The sequence below is a fragment of the Oratosquilla oratoria genome, chromosome 1 (assembly GCF_046742065.1).
Source record: "Oratosquilla oratoria isolate Oo_2021 chromosome 1, ASM4674206v1, whole genome shotgun sequence".
In the NCBI taxonomy this organism is placed as follows: domain Eukaryota; kingdom Metazoa; phylum Arthropoda; class Malacostraca; order Stomatopoda; family Squillidae; genus Oratosquilla; species Oratosquilla oratoria.
In genome coordinates, this window is record NC_134777.1 from 70,431,132 (window position 1) to 70,455,303 (window position 24,172).

The window sequence follows — 24,172 nt, forward strand, 5'->3', positions numbered from 1 at the left end:
CTAAATTTTTATCACAATATTCAACCACAACTTACATATTCATAGGGTGAACATGATGCATTTGGTAAAGTGTATACGGATTCGCTACCATTCATTAACTTGCGTGAATGCATACATCCGCCCTACTCAATAAATACCATGGGCTGGCAGCAGTGATGAGGCAGAATTATTGTTTTTTCCCTCTCAGCCGGGACGACAATGTTGCTTCCTCCCACCGTTCCGTAAGTATCGTTCCGTAACAACGCAGTGACCTGTAAGACAAACTATGTTCCGTGTTCTTCATTGAAACATTAAACATTCAAATGATTGCAAGTTCCTACATCAGATGCATCGGCAAGATTTCGCCTCAGCCTACAAAGAATCGAGTGACAAGTTATTCAACAATTCATATCTTCTCGCTCAAAACCACATTGATCGATCTTACCTTGATTTATTGCTTAAGATTACGCTGCTTCTCGTTCCGATTTTTATTAGAATACGTTCCCAAGTGTTGAGGTATGTTCATTTGTAGCTTCTGGTAAAATATTTGTGGTTGGTTTTCTTGTAATTTGCGTAAATGGAAGGGTCTCTCTTAAGTGCAATATTATGGAAAGGTCGGTAACTATGTGGCGTCACACAACACTTGGCTTCCAGTCCCGTTCCTGTCCGTACAAGGCACCCAAACCTTTCCTGCACTGACAGCTTATGAAACGTATGTTATCGTTCGGGCTCATCTCTGCAAGTGAACTGTACATTATAAAATCAGTATCCCTCTTTAATTCATGATATTAGTTGGATAGTCAATGTTTAAAGTTTGAGATAACTTATTAGAAATGAATGACGTCGCTGTTCCAGAACAGCGGTGTTACGCTCGCTGATGGAGCCCCAATGCGCATGCGCATGATCTCAACGGAGCTGGAACCAGGAGCTCAGTAGGCAGTTGTAGCCCAAGCGCGGGGGAGGGAAGATGTGCTAGTGATTTTTTATTTTATGACTAAGTGAAAATGTGCTATACATCGTGGTTATATATATCTATCGTTTATGTGACTTTTTCATCATGGATGATATTGGGGCAAGTAATCGTGGACGGAGACCGAGGAGACACTTCATCCTTCGTTGTAGCAGGTAGGTGGCCGAGACTTCGGGTGTACCTCCCCTTGCCATACCTGGGCTCATCAGCCCAGGGCGCAGGTGCTGATCCAGCGCGGTAGTTTTAGCCTAAGATTGTGACGCAACAGTACCTAGTCCACATGACATTTGTTTACATCGTGGCCAATGGCACCAAGGAAGGTGCCGATGGTAAATGTTAACCGTGCCAAAACCAGGCACGGCACCGATGGGAGGTATTCAGTTCGGGAAGTAGCGGCATCTTGGAAGGAGACGGCGGCCGTGTCTTGTTGGAACACTTCTTCCTTGTTTGTGGAACCCGTCTGTGACAAGAGCAGGCATCCCCACGAGACGGGTGCAGAGCCAAAGGCCTCAGACAGCTGACAGGTTGCCAGACTTCAAGCACAGAAGAATAGTTTCACTTTTTTTTTCCTTCTCGTGGGGTTTGATGTAGTTGTAGTTGAGGTGGGAGCCACCAGATGTCGGCGAGTTTGGGTTGTGTGGGTTGGTAACTTGTGAATGTTTAGTTGCTTTATTTATGACCGGACGCTGGATAGGGATGGATTTGTGAACTTTTTCAAGTATATAGATTTTAGAGGAGAGATAGGCTGTGTGGGGAAGGTAGCTTAGGAAGAACGTAAGAGGTATAGGGATTGCCGGCTTGTTGTGCGTGTCTGTACTGCGCAGGCGCAAGTTTGCGGCTGCTGCTGCTGCTGCTGCTGACGATGCGTCTGACAGGTGAGGGCAGACAGCAATGGCCGCTTCTCGAACTTTCATGTGCATGACTGAAGGATTTCCATGACCATCTACTTCTTAATAAAGAGGAACAATGTGAGGGGACCCAGTGGTGTTAATACATACATGGAGACCCAAGGCACATCCAAATCTTCTTCACTTTTCCGGGGGAGTCCGCGGCATTCCGACGGAGTCTTTTAGAAAGCTGGGGAGGCGACGTGTCGTTGACACGTAGTTGTGTAAGGTTGCTGAGATGTAGCGGTAGTAGGTAACCAGAGAGGTTGCAGATGTGTTGGGCACTTCAAACTTCAAATTGATCAGGCGTAAAGTGATAGGAGTGTGCGTAGGATGTACTTACTAGGGTGAATGTAAGGGCTGGCTGGTTAGGGTGGGCCTATGGCTATGGGTTGTGTAGAAAGGGTGAGGCACTAAGGAATTGTATGTGGTTAAGGTAATGTTGGTTGTATTGGTTTAATTCCGGTATGGGTATGTATGTCCAGAGTGGATGCGTTAAGTGCTGTTGTCAAAGTGTGCAAATGTAGAGTAGCGTTTCAACCAATTTTGTCGTTGACCATCCTAGTTCTTAAAAGTAGATTTTGACAATATGTAATTGTATTGTACGTACTCCATTTTCAGTGACTGAGAAAATAAACCAATACCTAGATTATTACCAAATACTGTATAGTGAACATGTTGTGGACAGCCGCACTTGTGGACCATAAAAGGTCCAAAGAAAAGTGGACCAAGTTATGAAGTCGTTTAGCGTTTGGACAGAATTATGAATGTCAAATATGCGTTTATGAAAATCTGATGCAGAGACAATTCTGCCCTAGAAGGTTGTACGGTTTGAATAATAACAATAAAAAAATCATTAACCATAACGAATGCTGAATATTCCAACGAGTTCTTAGATTTCAGAAAGGTATATTGGCAAGGTGGGGTATGTTAACTAGTATATTTGCATGGATGACGTAGGGTGGGTGGGGATGGGAGTGGACGAAAGGGTGACAGGCAAACGGGTTATGGGGTTACGGTACAAGTAAGAGAGAAGTTTGGTCAACGCATACATCGGCATTACATTGAACTTGCTCTCTTTGCTACCTGGGTGGTACCACGGGAATTTGTCAAAATAACCTGACGACAGGTGAAATAGAGGGTAAAGCGTTGTCTGTGTACACGTTAGGGGGAGGTTGAAACAAGGTCCCCCACCATCGCTTTTGGTGGTGGTGAATAAAATCGCCGGCGTTTCCAGAATAAAATCTAAAGTGCGCCAATTATTCGCATACTTGGTGTCTTAGTTTTGGTTATTTGGTCGTGAATTTATTTTGTAGAATAGATCCTCATTTTACATTTGTCACTCAGTACCATAGTCTTTAGTAGTGCCAAATAAGGTAAAATTTTACTTTCGACCATTGTAGGAATATAGCAATACAAAATTAAATAGTAATTTTGTAAATTAAAATGTATGAACGAAATATGCAATTTTGTGTGCGGAAATGAAAATAAAAAAGTTGCTAAAACAGATTTCTTAAGTAACGAAGTCGTGTGCGACGGTACGCCATGTTTGTTATGGTAGATGCCGACGTCGGAGAAATGAAAGGACGATAAATTTGTCTAAACTAATCTAACCTAACCTAACCTGTGTTTAATAAATCATTACCTGCAAATTAGATATCATCCGGCTGGGCGTCGTCGTGAGAGACGTTGGCGGGCTTTTCAACCACTCTCTCAGCTTTTGTATGGCTATATTCCTCCAATGGTCGAAATTAAATTTTACCGGTTAGGTTAGGTTAGTTTAGTTTAGACAAATTTATCGTCCTTTCATTTCTCCGACGTCGGCATCTACCATAACAAACATGGCGTACCATTCGTAGTACACGACTTCGTTACTTAAGAAATCTGTTTTAGCAACTTTTTTTATTTTCATTGCCGCACACAAAATTGCATATTACGTTCATACATTTTAATTTACAAAATTACTATTTAATTTTGTATTGCTATATTCTTACAATGGTCGAAAGTAAAATTTTACCCCAAATATTTTTTTGCCTCAAAATTATTAAGGCCTGTGTGTGCACGAGGAAGAATTCGCACAATTTTGAAAGTGATACTTTTGTTATGTAGATTAAAAAAAGGTAATGAAGAAAGGGTGATTATACAGTGTATGTGGAGAGGATGTTGGTATAAGCTAGAAAAGTGTCATTGTAGGGAAACTGTTGATACCAGTGCGCCCTTGGCCATAAAATAATTTGGGATTAGCCAGAAATAAAATTAAGTCTGTTCGGATGGGGCTCATGTTAAATTTAACATTATAATTTGAATGTTGAGTTCACGCCAGGAGGATCTTAGCTGCGGCCGAAGCCGTCACCATTTACCCTAGATTAGTGGGGTCGCCTAAAAAAGTTGGGAAACACTGGCATATACTGTTAAGGAAGGTAAGTCACTGCTGGTAATCGGAAATGAGTGCGGGATTCGAACCCGCGATTAGAAAGATACGAGAATGTAAGTATGGGTTATGTTGATAGTAAACACTTTACTCTTTTAGGAAATATTTTTGGATACCATTCCCCCTCCCTGAACCGTGAGTTTGTAGTTGTCAAAGAATTGGAACAATGTATAACATTTGATGCCTGTAAATTGTTGTATGGAATGGCGCGTTTGGCCAAGATTTATTGTCTATTGTTGTGAAACTGATAATTATGAATGCAAATGGCTGCATATCCCTCGAATGGGTTCTAAGCCTATATTCTCACAGATTCCACACTTGTGCACCCCCGTTATTCAAAGGATTATAAAGGCGGAGCATGCCGACAGGTTCCCTGTTATTCATCTAACAGGGAACTGTTTTCAACACTAAATAATATCGTTAGACATTCACAAACTATTACTAAATTTCGGTATGTGCCCCCGCTTGTGAAATACGGTGGGGACCGCAGGGACCCCTAGATTGGGGGGCCACTGGCTATGGGATGAAGTACATTTTGTCTTGTCTTGGGTGATTTCATTTGTCTTGTGGGGGTGAAGTGCTTAAATTTGAGGGAGTTTTGAGGTTTTCGAGGTGAAACCCTGTATTGCCTCAAATTCCCCCCCCACACCCTCCACTAGCTGAATGAAATCTGTAAACGGCAAAGGAATGTGTGCCAACCAGCTTTGGAGGTCGCAGCGGTAACGCATGCGTAATGGGTTCGAACCGGGACCATTTTCGAGGCTACGAGGCCAGGCAGGCAGGCAAGGCCTCGCCGGTCCTCAGCTGAACAAAATCGTCTGTGTAATCCACCTGTAATTCAGAAGTTTGGTGTCGGTACAGATACAGATCTTACAAGGTTGGCCGCAGTGTTCAGTGTAGTTCACGACGTGTTGTAGTCGGACCTATCGATCACCCTTAGTAAAAATATACATATAAAGGAAAACAATGCTGCTCATGGTAAAATCTATAGGTTAGGTCAAGGTCTGGATTGGGTTAGGTTAGAAAATATTTTTGTTCTGAAACGGACATCGGCCTTTGATACTTTGTGTGAAACTTCCGTAGACTGCCACTACAACCGACCTGTCTATAATTCCTTCCTATAATTAATTCGCTAAAGTTTCATTTGTATCATAACTAAAGTTCATCTCCTGTATTTGTTAAGTGATGTTTGGGAATGTAATTAATGTACTGTGCCACAGTTCTTTTACAGACAAAATAAAACTTGCATCGGTATGTTGAGATTGTGAAAATAAAACTATGGAAATTGGGAACATTAGTGATTTCTCAAACAATTTTTTTTCGTGATTAGTGTGGCTCCAACCCTGTATTGAGCTCGGATTTTTTTATGACCCCTACAAACCAGAAGTGTTACGTTCTTGTAATTAGAGACTCGTTAAAAAATATAAATGAAGGAAAGAATGCTGGTTACTTGCAGGTGTGCGTTGAGCTACCTCCAACAATTTTTCCTTTACCACTACAACATCTCATAGCCTCCGATTACCGAGCGAGTTTGTGCCGATTCCCAACTGTTGTGAGTTCGTTTGAATAGAACTTACTTCGGTTACAATTTTTCGTTTTCTCAAATCTTCAATCTGAAACTATTGAAACCCTCACGAATGTTAGACGCAATTTTGAAGTGTTCCTAGGGACGTCTAGAATGTTGCAAGAAAGGTCTTCCCGTTCAAAATCACAGCATTTGACGAAAATCGGCTCGGCGTAAGCGCAGCCTTGAGTGCAGTGTCATCCCCAAAGAATAGAAACGCTGGTTATCGATGGCAATAATATTAATGCTGTAGATCAAACCAGTTAATTTCCTCTCCACGTATTTACTAGCTCAGTAGCAAGTTTTAGGGAAACAAGTAAATTCCATGAAGTTTCTTTAGGCTAGTTTCATGACGTAAGAATGGAGACTGCAAAGACCATAAGGCCTACACTATGCAGTTCCATGTCCCTTACCACCTGTCACCCCAATTCATAAAGTTGTCTAATCTCAATCAATATCGGGTATAGACCTTTAAAGGCGTGATCGTGGCAACAGTTGAAATGGGATTAATGTAACTGCTTCAGTACCTTAGTCGTGCCTTAATGAAATAGTTGGTAACAAGAATGCAATTGTGGAATGGTCATTGCAACGAGATTGAACTTGGTGGTATGGGACGCATAGATACATAGCGTACATACGCATACACATGTATTCATATATTGGCATTAAAGTTTGTCGGTCGCAAACCTAAACTAGGATGGAATTGGTTCTCCTTTCAAAAACGAATAAATAGAAATTAAAATTAAATTGAATAAATCTAGTACATTATCGTAATAAGGACTTTGAGCCTGTCGGAGAATTGAGATTCGTCTCACGTATGGCGTAATTAGATGTATGGGGTGCAGCACAGGGTTGAAGATAGTGTCGTTTACGCGACACACATGTGACGTCCTGCGCGCGTTGAGTCCAATTTACGCAGCCGGCTGCGCATCAGTTTTCCCACGGATACGCATGTGTACGCAGTTTCACGGGTTGGGTGATTTGACACTTCTACAACGAAAGGGGTACAACCTTTTTATTTTAATTTCTATTTCTATATATTTTAGTTGGTATGATTTTTATTTAATGTATTTATTATATATATATATATAATAAACAGCCATCTGCATTATAGTGCTGTAAGTCAAGGTGTATACAAGAATAGGTTTTTTCACTTCAGAGAGGGAATAACGAAAATTAGCAAGACTATCAAGAGATGCGGAAGCTGACTTGTATGTCTGAGCTGTAACATCATGTCAACACTGTTTTCTTCCCCAAAATAAACAGATTTTGTCGTAATTTCAACTTTACCTTATTTTGATGTGATAACGATTTCACCAAATACAATTTTTCATACCTTGCAATTGTCTGATAATTTGCATCATTTTGAAATTATGGAAAAATAAACGTATGTGATGTGATTAGTTGGTAAGTGTACTCTGAAGGTGATTGCGAGCTTTTGAAACTACCTGAGCTTGTAGCAAATATGACTAAACTGCGTATATATTAACAATGGAATAGTTCAGTCTCGGAAGGTGTTAAAAATGAATGAAATGGCGAGACGGGAGGAGAATATACTATAACCTCAGTGCAGATGGAAGACCATGGTTGCAAATAAAGTAATTTGGAGACTACAAATAAAAATGGAAAAGTGACACCCGATACGGAAGGGGAAGAGGTTGGCTGACGTGTTATGAGGTCATGCGCGGGCACACGTTTTACGCATGGTTGGGTTTCAAGCACCCATTCAGTACAGTATCGTATTTATTAGATTTATTAATACCATGCGATTTTATTCAGCTAAAGGTCTATACCGATGGGGACTTTTTGGCCCATGATCATCTCGTAAGTTGATTAAAATCGGATGGTAAGAAATGTGCGAGAATGCGTGGGTCACCACATTGAAACTGGAATGCTTGCTGAGGTGAGGCCTGGGACAGAAGGCAACACGTATTGCATCTCTCTTTCTCTCTCTCTCTCTCTGTCTCTTAGGAAAAAGCCTATTATAGTGAATGATAAGTGTAGTAGTACAATCGCGATAGGTTCTTGGTTAGTGATCGCCTCCTTGCCGTATATTTGTCACCACAGGAGATCCTCTTTCGGATCTCAACAGCCATGACATCGGGCAAAGGTGACCTGGGAGGCAGCTAAGTGACTCCTGGTGTGAACTTATCACCTTCACACACACACACACACACACACCTGAGGTACCAGTGTTCCCCTCCGCCCCCCTCTCTGTACTGTAATATTTCCGCCTTACGAATTTGCTATCCAACTCTCCTCCCCTCCCACCACTCACTCGCATTGCCCTTTCGTATTGTGTATTATCTCCAGCACAATTATTGCTCCCCTCGTCGTCTTCCCCCTTCTATGGCCTTCTATTTTCTTCTGTCTTATATATCCATCCTCACACGTGGCCTTCCCATCCTCGAAGTCACTCATATTTTCTTAGAAATTTAAGATGTATTTTAAGACTCTCGCTCGCTCGATCTATCTCTCTCATATGCCTCTTTCCTTTCCATAGACTCCACCGCTTCCGCATCCCCACCCCAAACTTCTACAGTCTGTCTACAAGTCCTTTGTATGTATAACTTATATCGGATGCATTACACTTTTTCCCGCCATTACTCTCGGACATCAGCGACATTTCTCTAATTCCCACACTTTTTCTTGTTGCATCCGTCAGCTGGAGACCCAGCCTCTCGCAGCTCGATTTTGTGTACGTTTACGTGTCCACTGAGCACTTTCACCTTTTCCTTCACGCCTTCTGACTCGCGTCTTTAGGCACGGTTCTTTTGTAGCTACAATTTGTGAAGTGTTCGTCTTGATGCAATACAATCGACATAACCAGTTGAGAGTCCATTCCTGAACTAAAGCCTCATCCATTGGTAATATTCCCTAATACCCACGGGAACTCATCCCCACGATACTTGTTTACATATTTAATTTTGTCTGTTTCCATAGAAGTTGAAGAGCCTACGTCTTGAGGCGCGTAGCTGCGGCCGAAGTTGTCACGTTTGTCCCATGTGTTTGGGCAGTTAGGGCAGGTAAGTCTCCGCTGGGAAATGGAAAGAAAGCGGGATTCGAACCCACAACTAAACGGGTGCTAATACCCCCAAAAACCCATCCCCCATGGTATTTGTTTATTTTGACGGTTTCCATGACTGTGACGCAGTACAAATAAACGTCGTCGTAGTGAATGGAACGAAGGGATGGAATCTCGATGAGATCAGTGTCTGTGGTGCTTTGGACACCCTTTTGACGAGCCTGTTTGCGGATGTGTTGTTATTTGGTCCCCCGGTTCACTTGCGGCACAAGGTGACTTTGTTTGAGGTCACTTGTGGGGCGGGTTCTCGCTCTCCGTGTCGACACTCCATACCACCACCACCACCACCTCGTCAGGGGACTTTTGTGTGCGCACATAGGCTCTCGTATGTTCTAATGTGGTTGTTTTGCGTTTGTTCGGGAATGGAAACACGTGCACTTGTGCACACATGCACTACGCAGTAAACACATATCCATGCATATACAACGTACACAGGTACACACGTACCCATGTAGAAATGTTCACACGGACACGTTACCGGTACAGACGATAACACGCACATGCAGACGCACGCAGACACACACCTGCACAAAACGTACAGCAGTATTTTGGAGTCACCTGGCCTTGAACAGCGTAGGGGCCCCACGGGAGTGTCGATTAGTCTTACGGTTCCAGTGCCTCCTGGCTTCGGGCCTAAAACCCATAAATCAATCAAAACTGTAGGCGGGGAAGGGGGGGAGGGGGTGTAGAGTTGTCAGTGGCTTGCCCCACTCTATTTCTGCGACCTGGTGTCTACGCCACAAGTTGGATTATTTTTCTATTTATATATTTCGAGTTTCCTCTTCCTCCTCCTCGTATTATTATTAATGTCTGTTATTTTTCTTCTTTCTCCCATTTCTCTTCCTCTGCTTCTTTCCACGCCACCTCTATGCTGACGATGGAGTGATGCAAGGTTGAATGCAATCAAACAGTAGGGACAGGAAATAAAAGTACCACACCTCGTACATACCCAGGATGTGACTAATAATAAGCTTATGCAACGTCTCGGAGTTTGAAATTTCCAGATCTTAGAACTTCCCTAAATAGAAGAAATCACACTGTTTGTCTTTGAATATTGCACTACGGAGAACTTTTGGTTTTGTTCTTAAGTTGTTTAGAACTTTGTTGAATTTGCCTACAACATTTTTATAGTAATTTGGTGAATCGCAGAGGTTTTTATTTTCATTTATTTAAATGTATGAACAAATTAAAATGAAACATGCCTATATGTTACGAAGGTAATTACTTTTTTTAGATTAACAGATTCAAATTTAGACCACGTGTTGCGTATCCTCAAGATTTTTATTTTTATATACTTATTTTATTATGATTTAATTTCATATTTATTTTATATATATATAAATATATATATATATATATATATAAACTCCTAAGTTGATGACTGCACTTAGATGGAATTTACTTGCCACATCCTATAATTTTTTTTTACTTTGTTTATTTTTACATTCCTTCTCGGAAATCCCTTCCCATTATGTGCGGTGACTTGCCAAGCTCAGCCTTCGAATTCCGTTGCGAGACTTCCTTTTTATCCTTAAAAGCTGGAATATATTTTCGTCCGAAAGAAATCGGAGTGTCACTTTCCGATGAAATCTTGATAAATGGTGAATCATTTGTTCGTTTTGCTTGAGTGGCTCTTCTTGTAATTGTTTCGCTTTTGCGAACTTTATACTTTAAGGACAAGTTATTTTGATTGAAAGATTTTATATTTAAATAATTCTTTATTCATCGTCACTGTGACTGTATTCACTTGTTTCGTTATGGATAATTTTGGACTATTTTGCTTAGGTCCTAGACGGTTTTGTGTAACTTGTGTTGACTAGGATAGAATTTATTATTTCTCATTTTGTTTTTAAGTATCTTTGATCTTGATTCCATACGAAAATTTGCATATTTTTCTTAGATATCTTAGGGTGATTTTCTTGTGTTCGTGTTTTGGGTTGAAGACATTGTAGTCTGTTGAACTAAGGGAATGACTTCAAAGAATCCTCTTGGCATATCGATTATTACTTATTCAGAGTAGAATTTATTAAGCATATCAAAATATCTTCTGAATCCCAGCATTTCTCACCAAAGGTCAAAATAAAAACAGGTCAGTGCACTTTGGAAAGAAAAAATTGCGTTACAAGGTTGTACGCATGATGGCAATACGAGGAGTGTTTGGAGTAGTCGATCACTGAACGAGGTAATGTCGTTTAACATCTTTGAGGTTATATTGTTGCATTTCTTTATGACGTCATGTCGCTTGTTTTTTGTTTAACTATCGTTGTGTTTTCCCTGCCAAGTGCAGCATTTCCGTTTGTATGTGTATATATATATATATATATATATATATATATATATATATATATATATATATATCTATATATATATATATACATGTGTGTGTGTGTGTGTGCGCGCGCAACATTGAATGGGTCCCAGTGAATGGAGATACATTTTAACAACCACAATGCACTTTCATTCTAAGCCATCAACATCGGGAGACCCAATGGAGGCCACATGCAGAAATTGAAATGCGGTACTGCCGAGGACTCGAACTCAGCGATCACATGACAAGTGCCGTAGTAACTAACTACTGTACGCTGTCTCTTGATAGCGTAGTTGATGGCTTAGAATTAATGCATTATGGTTGTTGATATATATATGTATATATATATATATATATAATATTATACACACACACTCGCACACATATTTGCCACGCCATATAAAATAAATCTCTCAACGATAATCTAATGAATAGGATACAGAAACAACAATGGAAAAATGATAGATTTTTGTAAGACTATACGTAGCAAATGTATTAAAAAGTCGGATCTAGGCAAAAACGAAAACGGATAAAAGAAAACGACTTCTGGGTCCCTGCGCTAGTCTATATTCAGAACAAAAATTATTTTTTTCCATGCAAAACGCTGCCGAGTGGCACCGGCCAATATTTCGTTTTGACACGTCTATTGCACGTTGCAAAAATACACATGGTTAAAAAAATTGTTTAACCTGTGTCAAATAACCACTGCGGGTTAGTAAAAAATAATAACACCCGAATTTTGTAAAATAACTTTGACCAGGATGACTTGAAATTGGTAATTATTCATGGCTGTCAAACCACTGTTCCACAATGTACAAGTATCCAGTGTGTGTGTGTGCGCGCGCGCGCGCTTGCTTAAAGCAAACTTTGAATCCTAAAACTGCCAATGATTTACCTAATTCCCGTGATAACTCTTCTGTAATTTGATTCACTATGGTCATGGATCACGCGTTGGACTCGTGATCGACAGCTTTAACCCTGCCGGATGTGAGCTCGTTTAGCCCTATCTATGTCGTTTGATTGTATTATTGATGATTTAAAGTTCGCTCGTACCCAAACTCGGTAAAGTTGTGATATTTATGGTTACCAAAATGACGTGTAAGCGGCTTTATCAGTGCAAAAGAGGTTCAGTTCCTCCGATTGGCTCCGGGAAATAACGTCATCAAGAGCGCCAGCCAATCAGAAGCCCGTATCATTTATCAGGATGAGGGAAAATGAAGTTCGCTCGGCGAATGAGAATTTGTGTTTTTTTGATCGATTTTCAATGGATTTCGGTCAAATGTGTTCCTTTGAATGTGTGGGGGTGGGAGGTGATGTAACGGTCAACAAGCCAGTAATGTATTTCATTAAATCGTTTCATCATGGTGTTTATATATATTCTTAGTATTTAACAAACCTGGTGTGACTTAGCTTAACTTAGTCAAAATTAGCCTAGCCTTACCTAACTTTGCCAAACCTAGCTACCTGGATTTTGCCACTATCGCCTCCCCCTCCCAGAGGAGACCCCAGCCTTTATTCGAACCCCGAGGCGTCCCCTGGGGGTTACAGCCGGGTGGACATGACCCCGGGGGAAGTAGACCCAGCGGCGTGTGCCCGGGGAATGACCTAGGGGCCGGAGCTGTTCGTGCGCGGGGGTTGATTATGTGGCGAGCCTCAGGGATCTGGGGGGGTGAGGGGTAGCGTGCACCGGTGGTGTTGGGGGGTGGATGGGGGGGCGAGTTTCAGCGAGGTGAAACGCAGTAGAGTCGATGAGATGCGTCGTAGTGCGTTGACGTTATTCTTGCGTCCAAAGTTGTTGACGTTGTTGGTTTTGTAAAGAAGAGAACGGAGTACTTATTGAGCGGTATTACGAGTGAAGGTTTTGGAGACGAAGCTAAGGAGTGCACAGAGGAATGGAGAGATCACAGTTAGGTATGAAACTGAAGAGCAAGGAAAATGGGTAAAAAAGATGTACTTGTGGACTTTTTCAGTAGATTATATCTGTCGCCACATTTTGATTTATGTTTTGACATATAACCTAACCTAACTAACAGATAATCCACAATGTTAGGTAAATTGAAATGTGGTGACATACTTAATCCATAATTAACGCATTAATAAAAGGTATTGACATCGCAAGTACCGAAAGAGCAGACTGGAGTATAATTTATTGTAAAAGATGAAATAGCGGAATTGAAAAGGACAGAAGAGGTAGAAAGGAGTCTGACGGACGTGCCATTATATGCGTGAGATCTTTGTTCAGCAGTGGACTCGGAGTGACTATTATTATATTTCACTTTTTATCTTTAATTTTATTATTTATTTTTGTATTTCATTTTACAAAGGAGCTTGCCGACGAGACCCTTTGGTCCATAACTAGGTCGGATGCAGAAAAATGTAATAATGATAGATAAAAGAATAATAGATTATAATAATATAAATAATAATGAACATAATAAATATAATAAATAAATGCATAGATATAGTTAAATAAAAAAACAAGTAAATAGTAAATAATAATAAATTGACTAAATAATAATAAATGAAAATCAATCAAATAATAATAATCAAATGATATAAGATAGATGGCAGGCATTACAGCATCTTGCTTAGGTGTTTATCTAATTGAATCTTAAAGCTTCGAACTGAACTACATTGCACTGCCTCTGCAGGAAGTTTATTCCATTCATTAACTACATGGTTGGCGAAGTTGCTTCTACCCACTTTCAAATTAAATCTATTTCCTGACAGTTTGAGACCATTATTTCCTGTCGGATTCTCATTCAGAGTTAGAATTTTGTCATTTTTTGAGGTCGGTTTCCTTTATAATCTTAAAGGCCTGTGTCAAGTCACGTCTGAGTCTACACCTTTTTAGGGAAAACATGCATTTATTAATAATATTCCATAAAGGGATTGAAGCATGTTTTGAAAAGGGGGATCAGTTTGTGAAGTCGACGAATGAAAATTAACATTTATAGATAACAATTGAATAATTTCTTGTATATATTTTCGCAATTTCTTGATGTATCGATTTGGGAACATGTGTACAGCTGTAACGCGCTCGTTTCGTCCTCCTGTACCACGACAACCGGTGACTTATGTCTGCCTTGGACGTCCGAGCACGTAGGGCAAAGGGGACTGCCTACGCCGCAGATGTTCCCCCTCTCATTGCGTTTTCCAACAAGTTTGAATTGATTGAATAAAGAGTTAAAAGGGGGGGGGTTGTCAGGAAGCGCTTAGTTGTGACCTTTGACCTATCTGATCAGCTCGATCGAAAAAGTTGCAGGCACACACACACACACACATACACACACACATACACACACACACACACACACACACACACAACGCATTAAAATTTTATGAACGTATCTGTATGTATAAAAACAACTAAGGAAATGGACAAGAACTGGTTTACCATCGAAGTAGTTAACGAATGGAATATACATAACCATGTCGTGAGCACTGAAACAATTGGTTGTTTTAAGATAATGCCTGTCGTTTATTCAGTTTTATTCATCATTATTTGTATTTTCATGATTTATTATTATTGTATTATTATTTATTGTTATCTTTCCCGTATCCGAGTTATGTACTAAAAGGTCTGCAGTCATGCTCTTCCTTTGTAATCCTTGTGTATACTTGCCGACCCGGGGAAAGTTTTTTCTGATTAATTCAATCGTTTGGCGACTAGCACATGACGTCACAGCGTCGTACCGGGAGGAGTATGGCGGTCGTGGCATTTGGCTGGGGAACCCTGACACCTGGACTGACGGCACAGATATCATCGCTGACAGTTGCCGAAAGTGGGAGTTCGAAGTGTGTGACAGTTAGAAATTTGAAGTCTGTGATAGTTAGACTAGAGGAGGGAAGAGAGGTGGGCGGCGGAATGGTTGACAGTTGGAGAAAGGTTATCACACGAGGCTATTTTTTCACATTTACCTCCAACCCCCATTTGAGTGACTATAGTATAACTTAGATTACAGAAACCTAGACATCTATAAGAACATTTCAACAGTGTGCCAAACATTTAAAAGTCTTAGTTCATCATTCAGATTTGGCTTATACGATGGAAAAATAATTTGATACTCGGAGATTTGGAAACTAAAATTATAACCGAAGTTCTCAAACGACCTCTCGACGGGGTATTGCGATTGCCTGGGGAGCAACGCCGCTTATAAATAAAATCGTCTGGCGGGAGCCAATATATGATTATCAACGTAGCTTTAGTCACTGAAATGAAATATGTTTTGCTTTAATATGTTTTAATTTCTTCTGTCTGCGGTTTGGTGATTTCATTAGTTTTGGTTAAAATAACTTTGGATTAACCCGTCTGCAAGTTTACATTTATTTTAATTTTTAATTTGTGTGGTGGGCTGGTAGCCATTCAGGTGAGTTAACCCTTTAACAATGAAAGAAAGTTCAGGGTAGAATTACGCTTCTTCCATGAATCATTGCCACCTTGTATGGTACGGTTGTTTGTCTTCGACATACTGGGGGAACTCCGGGTACATAGGGCAAAGGTGACTGACTTGGTCGCAGCCTCCGAGCCTGACCTCGTTTTCCCACAAATCGTTTAAAAGGGGACATTTGATATCTGGGACAGCAGTTGGTGCCAGGCCTGTTGTTCGCTTTCGGGTGACACACACACACACACACACACACACACACTCACTCACTCACTCACTCTCTCTCTCTCTCTCTCTCACTCTCTCACTCACACTCACACTCACACTCTCTCTCTCACACTCACACTCACACTCTCTCTCTCACACTCACACTCACACTCACACTCTCTCTCTCACACTCACACTCTCTCTCACTCACACTCACACTCTCTCTCACTCACACTCTCTCTCTCTCTCTCTCTCTCTCTCTCACACTCACACTCACACTCTCTCTCACTCACACTCACACTCTCTCTCTCACACTCACACTCTCTCACACTCACTCACACTCTCTCACACTCACACTCACACTCTCTCTCTCACACTCACACTCTCTCACACTCTCTCACACTCACTCACACTCTCTCTCACACTCACACACACTCTCTCACACTCTCACTCTCTCACACACTCTCTCTCTCACTCTCTCTCACACTCTCACTCTCTCTCTCTCTCTCTCTCTCTCTCTCTCTCTCTCTTTCTCTCTTAGTAGCAAAGGAACTAAATTGTCCTCTTGTTGTGGATGACCAATGGGAAATTTGAGGCCTTTGCCCTTTCTAGAGGTCTTGTGCCAGCATTTGTTGATGTTCTCGTCGTCTCCAGACGATTAGGTACATCTATATTCAGCTGAAAGTGCGAGCGCCCAAGGACCGAACAAGATTCGTTTTGGTGATAATGATAATAATATAATCGTTTTGCGCTGATGACCAAATGATTGGCTTCATTTTGACTTAATTCTACTACTAATTATAATTATGGTAATAATAATAACAAACTCTTAATGGGGTCCCGATCAGTGATTCAGTTTGATTGAAAATAATTGCTGTGGTTGGAATGGCAATGATTTAGGAGATAAATTAAAGACTGGTAGGAGACTTTAGAGAAGACTCCATTTACGAAATATAAAAACTGATATCTAATTGGCTAGGGGATTCGTAAAATCGGAGCAGTGACGCCATGGGATCGACGACACGATATGTGACGTCACTGGGATTCGATGTTTTCTTCGTGGGGATCCATCACTGCTGGGCGCTTTTTTATAGTTTTTTTAGTTTGACATTCCAGCTGGGTCACAGGTGGTGCCAGTGTGGCTTTCCAGCTGGTTTGCAATTTCCGTCGTGGTTCTTCAGCTGGTGCGTTGAAGTTTTATGTGTGGGACCAGCTTAGCCTCAGGGAGAATTGTTTAGTGTTAGGGTAAAAGTGTATATACGCGCGCACACGCACACACATATACCGGTATGTATGTATATGTATATATATATATATATATATATATATATTTTTTTTTTTCAACCACATTAACTTTTCATTTTTAATTCCATGTCATCACGATCGAGACTGACAATGCGCTCCACGGAGACATATGCGGAAGCTGATACGATGTGAAGCCAAGGACTCGAACCCCAGCTCAGACGTACCAAAGTGATAGTAACTAACCACTGTGTCATCAAGAGAGATATAAGTTGATCACAATTTCTTATATTTGTATGCTCGAGTTACATATACACGAATCTTATGCTCAACCCATCCTCGCCGTGATGGTACAATGGCAGTATGTGCACGTGGGCAAGTGTATTATATATATATATATATATATATATATATATATATATATATATATAATCACACACGTATGGTTTTCGGATATAGGATAACTGCCCTCTATGGTGGGGGGAATGATAGGATTCTAGGGAGAGGATAGGGACTGGATTTTCATACTTCTGTTGGGATAGTTATAACAGACAAAATATTAACGCCTATAAATTCTATAACCTACATGATTTGCAGGACGTGCCACTTTTTGAAACGCCACATATCAAATGACAGGTAGAGGGTGAGGAGCCTACGCCAAGAGACGTGTAGCTGTAGCCGAAGCCTTCTGCGCTTGGACTGTTGGGGCAGGTAACATACTGCTGGGACTCTGAGAGGAGTGCGGGATTCGAACCCACAAAAAAAAAAAACGAATGCAAGACCAGCACGCTTTCAACCACGCTAACTGCGCACTTGCAGTAAGGATGATTATTTCAGTTTTTAGTGATGAGGTGGCAATGCCAGGTGCCACAGGGCACAGAAAAAAATTTGTGAAACATGAATGTAAACGACGGTGAGGCTTTCCAGTGCTGAAGAATTGGCCAGGGCACGGGCAGTGAAAAAGTGTGTAAACGTGTCAGCCTGCTACGGAGTGGTTCTTGAATGACCTTATAAGAAGTTTCTTCTCGACGTTGGCAGAACAAGTATGTAGTCACGTGTCCCGACGTCGCCTTCGTCAAGGAGGCGGGGCGCGGGAGACAGCTGGGGCGGAGCAGACCTCCCTCGCCCCCCTCCCCCCATACCCCCGAAACCACAAACCACCCAAGACAGTTCGACCGGTTTCTTGTCCACCGAATCCGGACTAGTCGTTGTCGATGCAGGACCGGAGACAACGGAATGCCTGCCGGATACTCCCACCCTGGCCCCTATTCCCGGAAGTATGCGCCCCCTTTCCTTCAAGATGACGTGGCCGCTTCAGTCTGGTGAACGGCAGTTGGTGTTATTCAGTCGATCGGCGGACGGGAGGATGAAAATGATTTTGGCTCGGTCGGGACCCCAATGAGACGTGTCCCCAGTCCCTCGCCTGAATGAAATCTCTCGGTACCAGAAGGCAAACGAGGAGAAAATAGCAAATAAATGAAAATGTGAATAAGTAAACGATAGTTTCGAATTAGAATAAATAATGATTCGTCTTTTCTTGTCAACCCCGTTTTCTCGACTTCATCGTCTGGCAGCAACTATAGCGTCGTTGTCCGGTAAGCTGCTGCCTGAACCGGTCCAACCCGGATTAGTTCGGTTTCGCTTGGCTTGGATTGGCTTGGATTGTGGCCCAATTGACGTAAGACCATCACTGGAACCTCCTTTCTCCTCCCCATCCATTTCGTTTCCCCTTTCTTCTCCACCTTTCCCCTCCACTCCACTTCCTCACATCCCCTCCTCTTCCCCACATCCCCTCCTCTTCCCCACATCCCCTCCTCTTCCCCACATTCCCTCCCCTCTCTTTCTCACCCTTCTCCAGCCCCTTCCTCTTCTCCTTCCTCTTTTCTTTCCTCGTCTCCTTCCCGTTCCCCCGCCCTTCCCCTGCCCTTCCCCCGTCCTTCCCATCCCTCTTCCCCTCCCTTCTTTTCCTCCCCTCTTCCCCTCCCTTCTTTTCCTCCCCTCTTCCCCTCCCCTCTTCCCCTCCCTTCTTTTCCTCCCCTCTTCCTCTCCCTTTTTTCCTCCCCTCCCTTCTTCCCATTCCCCCTTCCCCTCCCTCCCTTCCCCCTTTCCTCCCTTCCCTCCGCAATCAGCAAAGAATATAGGATATTATATCAGAGAATACAGAAAACCCTCTACGAGTCTACATCACACCAGAGCTTGCAAGTTGCATACTAGTTGACGCGCGCGCGCGCTCACTCGTGTACGTGCACACACGTACATGTGTCCAAACGCAGACGGGTGGTTGCGTAATATCCTTTGGCAAAGCTTTGTTGTGAAGGCTTTCCTATATGTTCCAAAGTGGAGTAGAGTCGGCGAGTGAGGCGATGCAGTAGGTAGGGTGGGGGATGGTATCCAGCCGATGTTCTTGTCTTGCAGAGATCCTTGTTGTTCTTTACTCCCCATTGTCACGTGACCGCTGCTGACCCTCATGACCAAGCAAGACCAGTAAGCAGGCGTGCCCTGGCCTGCCCGAGCGAGGGTCGGCCGACAGCCCACGGGCACTGGTAGACTAGTTTTTGAAGACAGGAGCGAGTTGACGGGTAATGGCGGCGGGTGCGGGCCAGGGGAGAAGCCGGGTGGGTGCCCCGCCGTCGAGTCAACCCTCCTTGCATTGGGGAGGGCTAACCAAATTGATTGTCAAGCAGGAACAACGTTTTGCAGGCCCCTTCCTTCTCCTCCTCTTCGTCTTCCCGTCCTTCCTTTACTCCTTTTCTCCACCTCTTCCTTATCGTCCGACTCTTCCTCCTCCCTTTTCTCTACGTTTCCTCTCAATCTTCCCCCATTCACCATATCCATTCACCTTCCTCCTCGTTCGCCCACTCCCAATTCGCTCTACTCTCCATTTCCTTCCCCGCTCACCCTCCACTCCATTACCCCCTCCGCCTCAGTACCCATCACCCCCACCACCCATCACCCCCACCATCCCATCACACCCTCCACCCCATCAACCTCTGCACTCCATCACCCCCTGCATCCAATTGCCCCCACAACTCCATCACCCCCCTACCTCGTCACGACGTCCTCCCTATTTCCGCCCTCCTCCCCATTCCTCCTTGAATCACGTCATACGGTGTTCCTCCGGTGAACATGTTTTTCACAGCCCAGGGGAAACGACGCAGTGTCTGTCCCTCAGTCGGTGTGTGTGTGTGCGCACTGGCGTATGTAAACGTGTGTAATTACACACTTTCATTACCATAGGGTGGCCATCTTTCAGGAACGTGGCTCATTGTTAGGATTTTGTTCCAAACCCTAATCGATTTAATTAAAGTTGATCGGGAACCATCAGCGATCAAGCCTGTGGTTCCAGCCACCAGAATGATACAATCTCGAGGCGTTCTTGCCACGTATACGTCATGCAGTGTTGCCAAATACACTAGAAATAGATGTTATCGTATATACACCTGCTTCTGATCGATATGACGTCATGTTAATCGGAATCAAGATTGGAATCGAGGTCGCTATATTGGGGTTTGTATTTACTGAGGCAAAGTAATTCTGCTTTGTTTTGATGCGGGGTGTGACTGTGACGTGGACAGGTTGAGTGTGACACGAGGCAGGTGGCAGTCACCAAGCATGCCCTGGTGGTTCCGTGTGTTAGGTCAGACTTAGCTTTGAGTTATTAATTCAACATTATTGGATCACGTGTTGGACCCGTAATCGAAAGAGTTCTTCTCGGACGAAAACTCGTAGCTCGTATTGTCCGATATATGGATAATGCTGTCATATACACAAACAATCCTATTGCTAAGGGGAACAGTAACGGTTTGTAGTATCAGTGAAACCTTTTCACGCCCGGAGCGCGACCCGAACTCTGTACCTCAGGCGTGGGAGATCAAAACTCACTGCATACGCAAACCGCGCACGTGTGTGTGTGTACGAACTTTCGAACGTGTGGATTTACTCGGCCATTTCGTCAATGTGGGCGGAAGGAAGCACCGCATATCTTGGTAGAGATGAAGCTGATTGGTTCTTACACAAGATAGTCTTGTTTGATTGTGAATCTCGTATACAAAATTACTGAGATGGTTATTTAAATCTATATGAATGCAACATTTCTCTTTTTGTCAGTTACAATAGTCAACGGATGGGTTGGATTCCGGGCTTAGGGATGGATTTCTTCCAACGTTGGAGGATTTGGGTACAAGCCTAGGGACGCCCAATGCAATACCGTTGTTGTCCACACGTCAAAAGAGATCCGGAGGAAAGACGCTGAAGATGTATGTTAATAACTTATGTTTACGACATATTTTGAAAAATGTGTATACAATTTATTAAGTAAAAATATATAAATTATTTGATATAAAATTATCGGATCATATGAAAAATCGTCACCTCAGACTGACAGGGTGACAGTTGTTCATGTGGGCTATCCTAGGGTGACAAATCTTCATGTAGACCATTCTGGGTTTACGAATCTTCGGTTTTATAAGTTGATGACAATAAACATAACCCTCATTCAACCTAACCTAATCTTTATTCCACTGTTCGGCGTACTTGGGTGACAATTCTTCAGGTAGGATCTCATGAGGTGACCATTCTTCATGTGGGCGGTCTGAGGTGACAATTCTTCGTGTGACCCAAATTATCTTGAAATAGAAAAAAAACCATGGAATTTATAACGTGGCAATAATCAAAGTAGGTTGAATACTTCTGTATGTAAACATTGGTAATTTTTCTTACCTGCGAAAACTCGTCTCTCCATTTGGTTGATATCTACGCTTTTCGCAACGATGGAGTGGAATGCTGAAATTATCCACGCTCCAATAAAGAAGATACGACCACAAGAGGCGCTTTGGGATGAGGAATCCCGACTATATTAAGAAATTATATAATCTTTCATTGAGTCGGCCTTTCAATTACAATTTTCTATGGATGACAAATATCTTCTGTCTAGTGCTCGATAATCTGTGTTCGTGTGCATGCTAGTATGTACAAAATGCACAAAAATCGTCAAATATGCATTTTAGAGAGATCGCAAGTCGTTCAAAGTTGTTTGGGATAAAATATTTGAGAAAGTGGCATAGGGATTGGTTCTGGCAATGAGATTACTCATTCTTGATAGAGGTTGGGGCTTGTTGTAGCTCCTTTTGCGTGATTGCTGGGAATTTCTGTACACAGTAAAGCTGGACTTATGTGTAACCACTTATTATAGGATGAACGAATGTAAAAGTTGAACTACAAGCTTTTTGTAGACTAGTGTAACCGTACCATTAGGTGGGCAAGGAGTTAGTTATGTATGTGTATGAGAGGTCAGTTATCCATTAGTCTGGCCGTGTACGAGCTCTGAGCTCTCATCCGGGACGGTAATAGCTGCCGATCACGAGTCAACACGTGACAAAAGACAGAATCGTAACTGGTTGAGATATCGTAATTACACCACATTCTATTCTAAGACTGGCAACCCACATTTAGTAACTTGGCATTTCGGTTACGATCGAATGGAAATGTGGCCGTTGGATTTAAAATGTCGACAAAACGTAACGGTCATCACGTCACGAATTGACAATTTCGCTAACGTATACGTGACTTAATGCATATGTATGTGCACGTGTATGTCTACTTATAAGTGCACGAATTTGTGCGTACGTGCTTGTTTTTACGTATATTGTGTAATTATAGCGTGGCCATTAAAGTCAATGTGCCCCTAAAGAGACGTGTTAATTAGATTGGCTTGGCTTAGGTTGGCAAGGATCTGGGATAGTACCACTTATTTCATTCCGAGATTAGTATAGTGTAGGTATTTTTTCGCGTTTACAGCCCACAGACGCTTGCGCGCACACACACACACACACACACACACACACACACACACACACACACACACACATAGTGGAGTGGTGGAGGACTGCGTTCGTGGAGATGTTGAGAGAGAGGGAGAAAGATCAGAGACCATCTCTCCCTGGTAGCTTTCGTTTGTCGGACCTTTTAAGGCTGACTGGACTCGAACCTACTGTCGATATCGATTTGGGCCTGAATCTTGTACCTCAGCACCCACCCACCCACCCCCACCCCCATCCCCATCCCGCTTGTCGGAGCTTGTGTGTGTTTTGTTTGCACGTGATATACTGCAGCACATGTTCACGATTGTATTGTGCTATCAGATGAAGATTTGTGGTGTGCGTGCTTGTCTTGTGAACGTATGTTATGGCCTGTACGCCGTGGGCGATTGAGTTTGTACGCACATATACGCCTTCGTGGAGCGTATTTGCGTACGTTTTCTCGCATGTACTGTTTGGGTCTTTGCAAGCACACGCACGCGCTGATCCATGTGAGATAAACCTGTTTCATGTTTTCAACAACTGCTTAGTTTGTTGAGAAGGCAACATGTACACACACACACACACACGCATTTGAATTCAAATATAAGTATGATAATAGGAAAAGGATATCCCAAATTAGAACCATACGTGAATTTGAAGCAAGGTATGATAAATTGGAGAATAAGAGACGGGGCCCCACGAGCGTTGCCCCTTTCCAGAATGCTACAATTAGGTAAATGCAATTTAGGTGATATAGCCCAAGCTGGAACAGTACATGAATTCAAATTAGGTAAAACACGCGCGCGCGCGCGCACACACACACACACACACACACACACACACACACACACACACACACACACACACACACACAGGGAGGGGGTAACCTTCACACTTAAGCAATTAATCCCACTCGAACACGCTCCTCCTCGAGAATGCATGTATTAATCCGCGAGTATATTAAGTCCTACTTAAGTCGTTCACACACGAACACGCTCGAAGGACAACGCTAAGCCGTAAGCAAATATAAGTACGATGTGGGGGAAAGAGGGCTCACCACAAATCCACGAGGAATAAGGGCGTCTCTCTCTCTCTCTCTCTCTCTCTCTCTCTCTCTCTCTCTCTCTCTCTCTCTCTCTCTCTCTCTCTCTCTCTCTCTCTCTCTCTCTATCGTCTCTCCCTGCTTGTCTCTATTTTTCTTTGTCTTGACTTGCCAAGAAATTAGCACAAGGCTCGTAGTAAAATCAATTGTCTTGCACAGATCGCCAATCACTGATATTCCAATCTTTACCAATCTGTGTTGTGTCGGCCAT

General features: G+C 42.6%; 1 protein-coding gene across 3 annotated transcripts in view; it reads left to right on the forward strand.

The window, feature by feature from the left end:
• Window positions 1–909: 909 nt before the first annotated feature.
• Window positions 910–24,172, forward strand: part of mgl (low-density lipoprotein receptor-related protein megalin) — a 509,881-nt gene continuing 486,618 nt past the window's right edge. For 2 of the 3 annotated variants that reach the window (XM_076204826.1, XM_076204998.1), the window contains exon 1: window positions 911–1,104. In XM_076204826.1, coding sequence (XP_076060941.1) covers window positions 984–1,104 — 121 coding nt within the window. In that variant the 5' untranslated portion in view covers window positions 911–983. Of the gene's footprint in view, window positions 1,105–24,172 lie in introns of all 3 variants that reach the window. The other variant, XM_076204914.1, reaches the window with a different exon arrangement.